Source organism: Myodes glareolus, chromosome 2 (genome assembly GCF_982192425.1).
Source record: "Myodes glareolus chromosome 2, mMyoGla1.1, whole genome shotgun sequence".
NCBI classification, from domain to species: Eukaryota; Metazoa; Chordata; class Mammalia; order Rodentia; family Cricetidae; genus Myodes; species Myodes glareolus.
In genome coordinates, this window is record NC_142027.1 from 68,397,419 (window position 1) to 68,412,170 (window position 14,752).

The 14,752-nt window shown below is 49.9% G+C and overlaps 1 protein-coding gene across 2 annotated transcripts; it reads left to right on the plus strand.

Annotated features, from left to right (window-relative positions):
- The first annotated feature begins 8,963 nt into the window (after window positions 1–8,963).
- Window positions 8,964–14,080, plus strand: LOC146895629 (uncharacterized). Of its 2 annotated transcripts, none has more exons than XM_085677534.2 (4): window positions 8,964–9,108; window positions 12,038–12,232; window positions 12,862–12,953; window positions 13,776–14,080. In XM_085677534.2, exons 1-4 carry the CDS (start codon window positions 9,048–9,050, stop codon window positions 13,851–13,853), a joined length of 426 nt encoding a protein of 141 aa, XP_085533660.1. In that variant the 5' UTR covers window positions 8,964–9,047; the 3' UTR covers window positions 13,854–14,080. The 2 variants fall into 2 exon arrangements, with proteins under 2 accessions (XP_085533660.1, XP_085533650.1); XM_085677524.2 differs by lacking the exon at window positions 8,964–9,108 and adding an exon at window positions 10,200–10,341.
- Window positions 14,081–14,752: the final 672 nt, after the last annotated feature.

Genomic DNA, 14,752 nt, shown 5'->3' on the forward strand with positions numbered 1-14,752 from the left:
GTCTTGGGCCTTTACCTGGCAAGGTGGGTGACCCATCCTTTCCTTTGTAGAGGCTTTGGGCCATTTATCGTCCTGACTGGATTGGACTGTTACGCTTTCCCATTGATCTTAATAGCAGGACATGGTAGTACCGTGGGATGTCCAAAGGACTTCCTGCATCCCAGATGTGGAGAGGCAGCCCATTTCCCTTAGTCATCTGGATCAGTCCTCCTAGACTGTGTTAACTCAAAGGCATCCGGAGACCAGAGAGACCAGGAGGAAGTCTTAGCTCCCACTTTAACGGAATGTTTGCCCTGCCTACTAAAGCACTCCTTCCTCTGGAACCTAAAACTTCCATGTCTGTAGAACTTGGGGTCAGGAAAACAGGAAACAAAATTCTGCCAGTGGATCACTAGGGGCGATAGTGAGTGGAGTTGTCCCGTCTCCACCTCGTGTTTCCTCTACCTGTGAACCCTGGATACCGCAGAAACGATATCACATTATCACGATATCACGATATCACATAAACGATTTCAATGCTGGTTTAAATCATCTACGCCTCCTGCAGGCTACTGTTACCTATTTGGCTCTCTAACTCTGTCTTTAGAAGATCATACTGTTGTTCTGGCAGCAACCTGCTTAAAGATGGCAGGATATGTGTCAAGACCAGTGGATTCCATGAGCAAGGAATTCCACTGTGGCTCCTCTTTGGCTGTGAAGTGAGTTCTTTGGTCCGAAGCAATGCATGAGAGTGGACAAGGCGTTCTGTAAGTCCAGAGACAGTAGTTAGCGTAGACGCATTATAAACAGGAAAGGCAAATCCATAGCCAGAGCAAGTATATATTCCAGTGAGGAGGATGTGTTGCCCTTCCATGACAGAAATGGCCCAATGAAATCGATCTGTGTCCAGATCACTGGATGGTCACGCTGGGGCATGACACTCTATCAGGTGCTCAGCCTTTAGCCAGGTCGGCTGTAGCCAGGTCAGCCTTGGTGTAAGGGAGTTATGGAGACCATGCATAACCATGTCTGCCAGCCTGGTGATTTTGATGATCCCTGGGCTCACCTGGGCAGTGACAAGGAAATGACAGGAAAGAGGCCAAAACTGAAAGACAGGATGTTGGCACTAAACCCTTCCTCTGCTGAGATCACCTTCTAATCAGAATTCACACAACACACAAATGTCTCCACATCCTTTACACATTTGTGGGGAGTTATCCACCCTCTTCCCAGAAATCGATTCCAAAGAACCACGTGGTCAGACTCCTCATAATGGCCCCACTTCTCAGCACCAATTTTCTACATTAGTTTGTTTTTTTTTCTTTTCTTTCTTTCTTTTTTTTTTAAAGATTTATTATGTATACAACACTCCTTCCATGTATGCTTGCATGCCAGAAGAGGGCGCCAGATCTCATTATAGATGGCTGTGAGCCACCATGTGGTTGCTGGGAATTGAACTCAGGACCTCTGGAAGAGCAGTCAGTGCTCTTAACCTCTGAGCCATCTCTCCAGCCCCTCTTTCTTTTTTTTAAAATTTTATTCATTTTTTTTATTTTATGGGCACTTATGTTTTGCCTGTGTGAAAGTGGAACTGGAGTTACAGACAGTTGTGAGCCACCATGTGAGCGCTGGGAATTGAACCCTGGTCCTCTGGAAGAGCAGTCAATGCTCTTAACCATTGAGCTATCTCTCCAGCCCAGTTTTTTTTTTTTTTTTTCCTGTTGCTCTGATAAAATTACTCTGAGAAGAGCAGTTCCAAGGGAGGGGGCTTATTCTTGCTCACAGTTAAAGATACAGTCAACCACTGCAAGGGAGTCAAGACAGGCAGGAGCTTGAAGCAGCTGGGGACACCACAGGCCTTGAACTCACAGTCCCCGCTGCCATCTGAGGGTTGAGACCACAGACAAGCCTGGCCCAACCTAAACAGAAACTGGTGCCTGTCTCCAAGTCCCTCTTCCTCCAGCTCCTGTAATGCAAGAAAGAAAGTCTGTGTGCCTCTATATCAACCGCCTCCAAAGCCTGGGAATATCACGGGGCAGGGACTGGAGTGTCCTTGAGTGCTGTCTGGAAGGCATCGTGTGGCCCTTGTACTTTTGAACTCCCAGTAAGCAAGCGTGACCACCCGCACAAGAACAGGCTGTCACCATTCCACAGGGGGACGAGGAGGGGTTGGTTCATGAAGCCCCGCTCCTCCCTGAGGAATTACTAATAAACTAATATAAATCAGTTAATAGAGGTTCATTCTTGAGACTGGTTGATGTCTCTCTTCATCTTTAGCTTTAAAAAATATTGTGTGTATGTATCTGTGTGTGTGCACATGGGTGTACAGGTATGTACAAGACACATGCACGTGTGGAGCTAAGTGGACACCTTTCGGAAGTCAGTTCTCTTCCTGCGTCACAGGCATTGGGTCTGGGGCTGAGGTCATCATCAGTCTTGACCTGTGCGCACCTTGGCCTGGGAGCCACCTTGTCAGCCCTCTAATGTTGTTTTTAAGGAGTGAGGTAGAGTGTGCACACGCACACACCCATGCAGTCAGTGCTGAGCTTCATCTGCTCAGACCCTAGTTAGTCTAAATGGGATTTTACTGTAATTGCACCTTTGATCCACCCTGAGTTCCTGGAACTAAAGAGGCACTTGAGCTAAATTTTACAGGCTTTAGAAGGTAAATGAAAGGGAAGAGAAAGGGGGGCGGGGACGGGGTGTACTCCAGAAAAAGGCTTGACTTGGGGCAGTAAAAACCAGGAAAGACCCAGGAGACCACAGGGCTCAACAAGGCAGGCGTGTAGGCAGGCGTGTAGGGAGGGGTGGCTGGGTGGAGTGGGAGTAACTGAAGAAACAGAAGGGGGGTGGGGCACAAAAATAGGAGGGGGAGGTGTGGAATCTACAGAGGCTTCCAGAGTAGGAGCAAGGTGAGCCTGGTGGTGCACACCTTTAAGTGCCTTTAACTTTAACCCTTTGGACGTAGGGGCAAGCTGATCTCTGTGAGTTCAAGACTAGCCTGGGGTCTGGTGTCCATAGAGAGTTCCAGGACAATCAGAGCTACATAGTGAGACCCCGTCTCAAAAAAGAAAACAACAACAACACCGGAGAAATCAAAGTGAAAAAAGACACAACAAAAATCCACACCCCCAAATTTTCCAGGTAGTGATAGCTAATGCAGGAGGCAGAGAGAGAGGTAGGAAAACCTCCGTGAGTTCAAGACCAGCCTGGTCTACACCACAAGTTCCAGGACAGCCATAGAAAGAAACCTTGTCTCAAAATACATAGCTGGGCGGTGGTGACACATACCTTTAATCCCAGCACTCAGGTGGCAGAGGCAGGTGGAGCTCTGTGAGTTCAAGGCCAGCCTCGTCTACAAGAGCTAGTTTCATGACAGGCTCCAAAGCTATAGAGAAGCCCTGTCTTGAAAAACAAAACAAAACAAAACAAAAAAAAAACCACACACACACAGAGAAAAAGTGGGGGGTGGGGAGTAGTGGGAGCAATAATACACTGAGTTATTGAGTTTTGGAGCGCCGGCCCCTCACAAACAGTTGCTCCCTGCATACTTCTGGAGGGTGGCTGCCTGGTAAAGCTGAGCCAAGGTCACATTCCAAGGCTCACCTGTGGCTGAACTGAAAGCGCAAATGCCTCCTCCCTCCCCCAAGATCCATCCCTACCCACCCTGGCTCGAGCCCACCCTACCCCCTCCTGCTCTGTGTCCTGAGGCCTAGCTGCTCAGCGGAGCCTCCTTTTTATAGACCATGCTCACCCTAAAGTTAGCCAGGAATGCACAGGCCCTCTGTCCCAGGCACTCCCTCTACTCAGGTTTCCAGAAGGTTGCAGAGTTGTGGGAGGTCAGAGGGCGAGAGCCCTTGCCCCAAGCTCTGAAAGTCACTTTAAGCAACACAGAAACTTGATCCTTTGCGTTTTCTTCAGATATAAGAAGCCCACATGCCAGAAAATGCACTTTCCGAAGCGCCGGGCAACCGAGGGACCCACCTGACTCCTTGAAAAGACGTGTGGAACGTGTCCCCTTGTTGCAAAGGGTCAGCAAAAAAAAAGCGAAAGCCTGTCACTTCCAACCGCCAGCTTGGTTTTCATATTTAAGTTCACTTTTTATTTTGGGGGTTGGGGGCGTGCTACAGGGCTCGTGTACAGTTCAGAGGACAACCTGAGGGAGGTGGCTCCCTGTTTCCACCTTGTGGGGTGCGGGGTTGTTAATAAAGCTGTCTCTCACTCTGGAATCCTCTGTGTGTGTGTGTGTGGGGGGTCTGGCACTGTTGCTCCCCAGTAGTATTTCTATCCCCCCTCCATCCCCACCCCCACCTCCTTCAACCGCTGTGGCCAGGTGGTGCCCAGCCCTGCACCCAAGGCGGTGATGATGGCTACTCTGTTTTGTCTTTTGAGATGGGGGTTTCTCTGTGCAGTCCTGAAACTCGCTCTGTAGACCAGGTTGGCCTTGAACTCACAGAGCTCTCGCTGGGATTAAAGGTGTGCACCACCACTGCCCTGGTGGAAGATAACTACTCTTAAAGGTCTTTCTTCTCAACCTCTGCCGCCCTGCAGTCCAGCTCCTTCCTGGCACGCCACCCAACCAGTGCCTGCCCTTCCTCCCACCTACCCCTTTCTGCTTCACCTGGTCTTATCTCCGGGGGTCTCCCTGTTTCACATCAGGGCTGCCCACAGATGCAAATTAGACCACCACTAAGTCTTGACCTCTCCACGAAGGCTCTTCACGTTTCCAGTTTTCTCTTTAAAAGATTTCTTTTATCGTTTTAAAGTATGTGTGCATTGTGTATGTGGAGTTGGGGAGCAATTTGTACATATGCATGCCAACCGAGGCCAGAGGCATAGCATCCCCTGGAGCTACAGTTACAAGCAGTTTTGAGTCCCCAATGTGGGGGCTGGAACCAAACGCTTTTGCAGGAGCCGGAAGCAGTCTTAACCTTAATGGTTGAACCATAGCACTGTAGCTCCAGTGCACGCTAGCTCCCTTCCCCTCCCTCCCTCCCTCCCTCCCTCCTTCCTTCCTTCGGTTTGTTGTTGTTTTGTTTTGGAGACAGGGTTTCTCTAGAAACAGCCTTAGCTGTCCTGGAACTTGCTCTGTAGATCAGGCTGGCCTTAAACACACAGAGATCCACCTGTCTCTTCCTCCCCAGTGCTGGGATTAAAGCACGCACCACCCCTGCCCGACTTTCACGGTCCCATTCTTAGCAGGAACCACCCCAGACTTTTCCTTCGTGACACTCCATGGCTTCTGTCACTTCCCGCACAGTATTATCCCACGTCACAGAGAAAAGGCAGCATCCAGGTGAGACTCCCTCCTCATCCTGCCCCTAGGACTCAGCTTGGGCCAGGCCACACCCGCATTTTCCTACCCTGTCACTAAAACACAGGGACCAGAACACAGTGCTCTGTGGGGGGCGCTGAAGAGCTGAATCGTCTTCGGAAAAGCAAATGGCAATTTTGAAATTATTCCAAGCCAGGGGGTGGTGGCATGTGCCTTTAATCCCTGCACTTGGGAGACAGAGACAGGAGGATCGCTGTGAGTTCAAATTCAGCCTGGTCTGCAAAGTAGGTTCCAGGACAGCCAGAGCTTTTACACAGAGAAACCCTGTGTAAAAACAAACAAAGAAAATAAATATTTAAAAAAGAGGAAAATATTCCACCCAGCTGGGTGTCATGGCACAGACTGTAATTTTAGCCTTCTAGAGACTGAGGCAAGATTCTGAGTTCCAGGCCAGCAATGGCTACATAGCCAGACCCTGTTTCAAAATAGAATAAACTGAACAAAAGTATCCCACAGACCCAATATGCACAAAAAATGAGCCACTGTCGGGGAGAACGTGGCTCTACCAGCCGTGGCCATTTCTTGTGTTGACCTTTTCAAGGGCGAGTAGAGGCACAACTGATAAAAGTACCAACAAGTTTTCCCGTTTTAAAAACCCAGGCTTGGGGCCAGGGAGATGGTTCAGCAGTTAAGAGTGTCATTGCTCTCGCAGAGGACCCGGGTTGGGTTCACAACACAGACATGGCAACTCAAAATTCTTTCTATCTCGAGTTCCGAGGGATCGCACGCCCTCTTCTGGCCTCTGCAGGCCCTGCATCTATGAGGTGCACATACATTCAGGCACCAGTCATATATACACAGAAAAAACTGAATACATAAAAATATTTCAAAATTACAGTCTCTCTTAAGCCTATTTCACTCCTGGTTATTTTCTCTTAAAGGTCAAACTCATCCCCCCCCCCCCCCAAAAAAAAATCCGTATTTTTTGCTAACTTTTGAACATGTATCTTCAATGAAGCCAAATGTTGCTTCCTTCCTGCTCCCACTTCTGTGGAAACACGATGGCCCGAGGGTCCCTGGGACGTCTGGAGGGGTTACCCGAGTGGACTCTCCTCAGTGTGGACCTGCTTTAACACCGTTGCAAAGTCTGAAGTAGCCGGATGCTGTCTGTCCACTTAACAGCAGTCTCCCCTAGAGAGAAGACAAGACACGGTCCTCTCCTGGGCCGGTGGCGCCATCTGCTGGCATTCCTGGCGTTGTACTCGACTTTTCTCTCTATTCCTCTTCCTGGGGTCTTTGATTCTTCCCAAGGGTGGCAGCCCAGCCAGGTGAGTGAAGAGATCCGCATCTAGACAAATAACAACCCCTAAGTCTTTGCTTCAACCCCGCGTTGAAGTCAGCATGATGACACCCACAGACTTCTGGGAGAAGCAAACAAATTCCGCCGTGCAAATCTCCACAACCCAAGGCCCTGAGGAGGTCAGTGGCAAGTAATTCCTCTCAGTGCTCACTGAAGCGCGAATCTCATGTGGCCGACTTGTACCTCATTTACATGCTTTCTCACTAGTATCGGGCACCAGAGGAGGGCGCCCACTCTCAACGCCCATTCAACACAGTGAAACAAGTTCTAGCCGCCCCAATAAGGTAGGAAAAGGAAACAGGACGGAGCTGTTTGCACGAGAAAACCCCAAGGAATTTGGACACGATTATGGAGAAAACCCCAAGGAATTTGTTTCTAAAAACAAGCCTAGAATAATGGGTGAGGCCTGCTGGCACCTGGTGTGTGACTTCTGCCCTCTGGGGCTGTGAGAACATAAATCTCTTCTGTTTGTTTGTTTATGCATTTATTTTAGAGAACAGATATCACTAAACCATAGCAGTCTTGGCCACTGGCTCCCTTTCCATCTTGGTCTCAGCATTTTTAAAAATTCATTTATTTATGTGTGAGTGCTTTTTTTTTAAAGGTGTGTTCTATCTCCATGTATGTACGCCTGAACGCCAGAAGAGGGCATCAGATCTCATTTAGATAGACATGAGCCACCATGCCCCACGTGGTTTCTGGGATTGAACTCAGGACCCCTGGAAGAACAGTCAGTTCTCTTAACCATTGAGCCATCTCTCCAGCCCATGGCCTTAGCACTTTTAAAGATTTTTACTATACTACTATGTTTTCATTTACACATTGCGGAACCCCAACAAGATGCCAGACAAATGAAAGCTTGCTTTTCTGTCTTTGCAAGAGCCCCAAGAGAGGCACATCAATTGATAGCTCTGGTTCAGCCGCATAGAGATTTTGTTGGGACCCAGGCTCTGTCCATCTCTCTGCTTCGTCAGGCTCAACAGTGTTGCCATTTGCTTCATCCTCGTGTTTGTTGCCTCATGACTGTTGTTGCCACAATCCTGGACTGAAAATCTAGTGAGGTCAGGAAGGGGCGGGGCTGGCAAGAACCCTCAGAGGGTAAAGAGCTTGCTCTGCAAGTCCCACAGCCTGAGTCCTGATTTTCAGCACCCAAGGTGGAAGGAGAGAAATGATTCTCAGAACTGGTCTCTTGACTTCTGAGCATGTGTGTGCGTGCATGTGTGTGTGTGCATGTGTGTGTGTGCATGCACACAAAAAGTAACTGTAACTAAATAAATTTTAAAATGCATAAATAAAAACGTTAAAGACACAAAGAGGAGAAAGGGGGTGCTGTATCAGGGTTCTCTAGAGAAACAGGACTGATAGAATTTATGTATATTAAAAAGGGACTTATTACAATGACTTACAGTTTGGGGTCTGGCTAGTCCACCATTGGCTGTCTCCTGATGGGAAGGTCAAGACTATGGTGAGTTGTTCCACCACCTCGGCTGGTCTCCACTCTGTGCTGGAATTGCAAGGAAGTGGGCTCTAATACCATTGGAGGAATGTCTCGGCAGCAGGAGAGACGAACTTGCCAGCAAGAACTTTTTGCCCAAGGCGAAAAGGCAAAAACATCCTTCTTCCATAGCCTTTTATGTGGGCTGCTGCCAGAAGGTGTGGCCCAGATTTAGAGTGGGTCTTCTCCACAGCGGAAGCTAACAGCTCGGGGTTAGGAGTAGCTATTTTCTGTCGTGGGGGACCCACCGTCCCTCTTAAAGTGGATCCTTTGCTCCATTCAGAGATTGATTGGAACCTTCTTGGGCCAAAGATACAACCAGTTTCAGATCACAGTTAGTAATTTTCCAAATGCCCAACAGAGTAAATTCTTTGCATTTTAAAAGTATGAGCTCTAAGGGGAAAACTCTTCATCCCTTCGCCTGGAAATGACTTTCCCTCAGCCCTTCATGGTCGTGTTAGAACAGCAGCGGCTCTGCCAGGCCAAGAGCCTCTGCCAGCTCTGCAAGAGCTCAGAGAAGTCACACGCACTGCTGTTGACTGGGAGAGCGCTGACTGGGATCTCTGTCATCTGAGCTCTCCATAGTAAGCTGTGTGAACCCAAAGTACCCCTTGTTTTCCCAGGCCTCGGTGTCCCTGTCCATAAAATGGGAAGGTCAGACACTCTCTGAAGTCCATGGCACCTCTGCCACTTGGGCATTTCAGGTTCTTCCCAGAGCTTGGCGTCATGGATGTAAAAAGTGACCTCTGTCTAGGTAAGCTAAGCAGCTGGACTACCTGTCCCGCATGGCCACGGTGCCACCCTTTCGCCAATGACCAGGTGTCACCTGGCTCCTCCTCTGTGTGCCAACACCTGGCGAGCCCTCTCAAGTGGGTGGCTATTGAAGCTGGGCCTTGATCGATTGCTGAAGCACTTCTGCTTCTGCTGAGCCAGGAGCCATGTGGTCCATCTTCCTCCTCCTGCTGTGGCTGGGCCCTGTGATTCCAAAACAAAAGACAGGTAAGGAGCTGAGTCGACCCCTGTTCCAGAGGTCAGAGAAACCCTGCATTTGCCCTCATTCTCCCAGCCGGTCACTATCATTGGCTTCTGGTGAGCGAGGCCACCTCTAGACGATTCATCCACTGCTCAGATCATCCCAGGTGTAACTTCTCCGCGTGTCCACACGATGTCCCTGTGGCAAGCTTACCGGCTGCTTGGGGAGATGTGGAGTCTTCAGGGGTGGGTGCGGTGTGTAAGGTTTGGGTTGAGGGGCTGAGGGATCAGGAGGGACAGTGAGTGACAAGCCAGGTCCAGCCTTGCCTGTCAGTCACTGGCTAAAACGTACCTGGAAACGCAGCAGGATGTTCAGTATAGGTATATACGCCAGAACATTTTTGGAAGAAAAGTGGTTGCTGTGGGTAGGTAACCTTCTTGGGCATACTTCAGATGGCGTGTGCTGGAGCAGAGCCACGTCATCAGGTGTTTTGTAAAAACATTTCTGGGTGAGGTCAGGGCTTCGGTTTTGATGAGCATGGCCTGAATTGGGGAGCTGGAGTCAGATCATGGGGGCCCTGGAGGATTGGGAAGTGCTGCCCAGCTCCCCTTCCACACCCTGTACCGGCTCTCATCTTCTATAGAAAACTTGCCAAACAGAGCTTTGGAGGGAGCCAAGCCAGTTGCCCTGGGTTCTTCACATCGTTTTCGTTGCTTTACATCTTTGGACAGGATCTCACTAAGATGTGGACCAGGCAGCCCTCGAAGTTCTCTTTCCATAGTCTCCAAGTGGCTGGGGTTACTTGCCATCAGTACCTGAGGATATGTGTGTATGTATGTACGTCTATGTGTGTGGATGCACATATTAGTGAGTGCAGGTGTCCAGAGAGGCTAGAGGCGGGGAATCCCCCTGAATTTGGAGGTACAGTCACACATGAACTGCTTGATGTGGGAGCTGGGAACCAAATCCAAGACCTCTGGAAGAGCAGTAAGCGTTCTTAACCAGTGAAACATCTCTCTAGCCTGCCCACCTGCTCTCTCTCTCTCTCTCTCTCCCTCCCTCCCTCCCTCCCTCCCTCCCTCCCTCCCTCCCTCCCTCTCTCTTTCTCTAGAGTTCCCGCATGGTCAAGCAGTCTTAAATTCAAGCTCTTCTTGCCTCGGCTTCCTGGGTCCTAGGACTATGGACGTGTGTCTCCATGCCCGACCAACGTTACCACGTTCGCAGTGAGCTGCATCTCCAGCCCCTGAACATCCATCACAGTAACGATCCAGTTCCTTAGCAACCTGGGGAGGCGGGGTCATTTGTCTTCTTAGTGTATAAAGTATTGAGATCTCATTGTGGCATTTTCAGACAAACTTCATGTCCGTTGATCTTCTCTTTCCCTCCCCCAGCTCCCAGTCTCCCTCCTGTGAGTCTCCTTCCCCTCCCCACTGTCCCTTCCTTCTGCTTTTGTGTTGTATGTATCCATCCACTGTTTTCTCTTTCCTCCCCTCCTCAGCCCTTAGAACTTCTTTCCCCCATCCCCATACTGCCCTTTCTAGTTTCAAGACTAGCAACCCCCACCCCATACACATACATAATCATTAAAAAGCTAGGCTCAGCCTGTAGGGGAAAAATGTGATGTTTGTCTTTCCGAGTGTGGGCTCTTCACCTAGCAAAGCACTCTCCAGTTCCAGCCATTCTCCCACAGATGTCAGGACTGCGTTTCCTTTACTGTGGATGGGGGGCTGGGTTCAAGTCCGATCTTGATGTGAAAGAATATTTTTCTCTAATGGATTTGGAAGGGTCGGACCTCCCAAGCTGATGGCATCGGATAAGCCAAGGCTCAGAAGCAGGTGCAGGCAGGGTGTTTGGAGACTAACAGACTTGGGTGGTACCAGCAACAAGCACCTGTGTGAGTGACCGGCCTGGGTGCAAGGTGGCGGGGAAGCTAGGAAGGGGGAAAATCAAATCAGTGCTTCTAGAATCTCCCAGGTTTGTGGCCACCTCAAGCATGGCTTTGGGTACATGTCCGTCTTCCATCTACAGGAAGAGAGCATCTCTCTAGACCAGGGACTTTCAGGTTTTTCTGGCCCCATACCATATTCATAACCATGAAGTGTTCTGTGACCTAGTTTATTCATGCATATAGTTAAGACAATTTTAAAAACCACTTATTCTTGTTATATGTAAGGTATGTAGGTCTATTTAATTTGATTTAAGTCAGATTGGTACCATCCCATCCCATCTCATCCTGTCCTGTCTAAAGTAGACATTGAATTGATCTCTGATTCATAAACCAGGCCAAGCTTAATCTGGATGGCTTCTCCCACCCCTCCCTCTCCAGCTGGTTCACCGTATTGAATGCCAGACCAGGTACCTGGGAAGAGGGAGGATAGAAGAATGGAAACAGATCATCTGTTCCCTGAGCTGACTGTGGCAGGCAAGCCCAGAGGCACAGCCCAGCCCACCCTCACCTTGAGATGTCCTAGGCCACCACCCTTTCAGCAGACTCCTATTTTCATAACAACTGGCCTTGCAGCCCTTCAAAGGCCTGTTTCTGTTGACCCTGTCAACGTTGGGAAGTCCTCAGGTTTGTCCTTAAACAAGGCCCGAGGCAGGTGCTAAACTAATAGGAATCAGCTGAGAAGGAAAGAGCATAGCATTAAGAAAATCTGGTTTTTTCCACCTCTTAGAGAAGATGTGCCTGCATACTTGTGGGTTAGTAAGCAGACAGTGACTGAGTCGAGCAGCTTAGAGAAACAGTTGACACACCTTACGTGTGAGAACAGCAAGCCTGTCTTCTTACAGCCGTTCCCTTCACAGTTTTAGGGCTTACAGCCAGGTCTGTGAGCCACCGTGAACTACCTTTTTTGAATGTGGTATGAGGCAGGACCCCATTCTTTCGCATGTGTGCATCCAGTTGTCCCTGCACCATTGGCTCAATCTCTGTCAATCTAATGTCTCTTCCCCTAGACAGTTGCTCCCAGCCCCAGCCTCTCTGCTGCCCTGGAACAGATCACCACTGCCAGAGAGGGAGCTGTTATTGCGATGAGTTCTGCCGTGTGCTCTCAGACTGCTGTCCAGACCACAGAGCCCTCTGCAACCCGGATGACCTGCATGCAGGCTCCCTTCCACCCGTGGCACAGCAGGCTGCTGTCACTGACAGAGGCAAGCCTGTCCTTTCGTTGGTGGCCGCGATGTGGGCCAGATGGCACCACGTCCCTGATAATTCTTCAGTTCTTGTAATCTGTGCATTTCATGTCCAGAGTGTCTTCATATTTCTCTCTGCTTGGCATCTCCCTTTCGTCTTTCTGCCTGCTGCTCTCCTCTGAGCCTTTTTGAGGTCCCATGGGGAAAGGCTGAGCTATTGGTGGAGAGGGCCAGGCTAGGGGAATGTGGTGGTCCCAACATCTCTGGCCTGCTGGGAGACTTCAGAGCAGAAAGGAGTCGCAGAGGTGGTGAAGAGCAGTGGGCTGGGAGGCATGGATGGGAGCAGTGGGCTGGGAGACAAGGATGGGAGCAGTGGGCTGGGAGCAGTGGGCTGGGAGGCATGGATGGGAGCAGTGGGCTGGGAACTGTGGGCTGGGAATAGTGGGCTGGGAGCAGTAGGCTGGGAGCAGTGGGCTGGGAATAGTGGACTGGGAGCAGTGGGCTGGGAACTGTGGGCTGGGAGCAGTGGGCTGGGAACTGTGGGCTGGGAGCAGTGGACTGGGAGGCATGGATGGGAGCAGTGGTCTGGGAGGCATGGATGGGAGTCACGGATGAAGAGTGTGGGCTTTCATGCTGTGTTTCAGCAGGCCACACTCCCAAGATGGTGCTGCAGATGGTGCTAAGGATGAGGAGCCCAAACAACTCAGCCAATAGCAATCAAGATTGGGTGCAAAGCATGGTGAGTGCCTGGGAGAGTCCTCTGCTGGGGCTGGGTGGTAACCTGCTCCTGCCTCTCTGTAAGGGAAGGGAGGGAAGGAAGCGGGGGAGGTAAAAGGGAAAGGGGGAGGGGCTCTATGAGCAAGGGCAGAGCGCCCTATTTGAATCTTATATCATTTTCATTATGTCATAAACTATCCTTTTTTTTTTTTTTCTCCACTACCGTTTAAAAATACACAAAACAGGGGGCTGGGGAGATGGCTCAGCAGTTAAGAGCAATTGGCTGCTCTTCCAGAAGACTCAGGTTCAAGTCCCAGAACCCACACAACAGTTCATAACCGTGTATAACTGAAGTTCCAGGGGATCCAACAGCTTCACACAGACATACATGCAGGCAAAACACCAATACACGTCAAGCAAAAAATGAATATTAAAAGAAAGAAAAATACACGAAACATCCTTCTCTTGTGAGCTGTACAGAAATAGGCAATGTGCCAAATTCACTGGCTTGTGTTCTAAACCCTCCTCTGTCCTCCTCTTTCCTTCTGTGTCCTGGCCCCAAAGTGCTCAGCCCAGCTGGAAGGACACACCTCACTGTTACACAAGAGGAAGGGGTGTGGGGGTCCTGGCTCCTGTCCTTGCTGCCTGGGGGAACCTGATTTGACTCCTCTAGCTGCTGAGCCTGTTTGCTCTTCTGGGTCCTAGAGCCTGCCCGGTTGGGCAGAGGTGACAACCCCCAGAGAGCAAGCATGGAAGGGCACTGCTCTTGCTGGCATGAGAGATGGTCAGAATATGAGACCATGCGTGTCAGCAAGAGGGAGGACCGGCTTTGTTGCTCACTTAGGTTCTGCAGCTCCTCCATACCAGCCACGCCAGAAGGCCACTCTCAGTCAAGGTGAAGGGGATCTGGAAGAGAGCCTGACCCCTCAAGAGGCTCCTCCTCCAGCCCATATCAGCAGGACACACAGAAACCACCATCACCTGTGGTTGGGTGGGGCCAATATGGCTGCCAGCCCAGGGGATGTCTGCCTCTTAGCTGCCATCCTGTGGGCCCCCACATTGGCTTAGCCTGGGGAAAATGGAAACCTGGTATTGTTGCAAACACATCTAAATGTGCACAGAATTAGTCATTAAAAAATTACAAAAACACACTTGCCTCAGAGTGTTATTCATTGTGTTGAGATGTTTACACACATACACACTTACAATGACCTGAAAGTAGAAGCTAAGGGGGGCTAGGAGTGTAGCTCAGTTGATGGAGTGTTCACCAAGCATGTGCAAAACCCTGTGGTCAGTGTCCAGTACCCCAGGAATCAGGCATGGTGACATATACCTGTTATCCTAGCACTAGGGAGATGGAGGAAGTAGAAGCAGGTTATCCTTGGCTATATAGTGAGTACAAGACCAGCCTGGGCTATACTCATGTACACCCACCTTTAAAAAAAGCAGAAAATAAGAACTCAAATCAATAACCTTTAGTTAAGCAACCCACTGTCTCCTCTATATTCTTTCCTGGGTTATAAATAGTTCTTTACATTCAGCTTTCTGGACTCAGCCCCAGGGTCGTCTTTGACTTCTCTCTGCCGATGGTCTTCTGCTAATGACATGTCACACTGTCCCATCCTTCCTATTATAGTCCCATGGCTGCAGTCTAAGGTCAGCGGCTCCTTCCTGGTACTCTTGCCTGGCACTGGTCTCTGGCTAGCTTCCAACCAGATTGCGTCTCCAAAGCTCTGGTGTGAGGCCAGTTTTCTGTTCAGAGGCAGCCAGCGGCTTCCACCCTCTACACAACAAAGGTGAAAGTCCTGGGCTTGGCCTGCC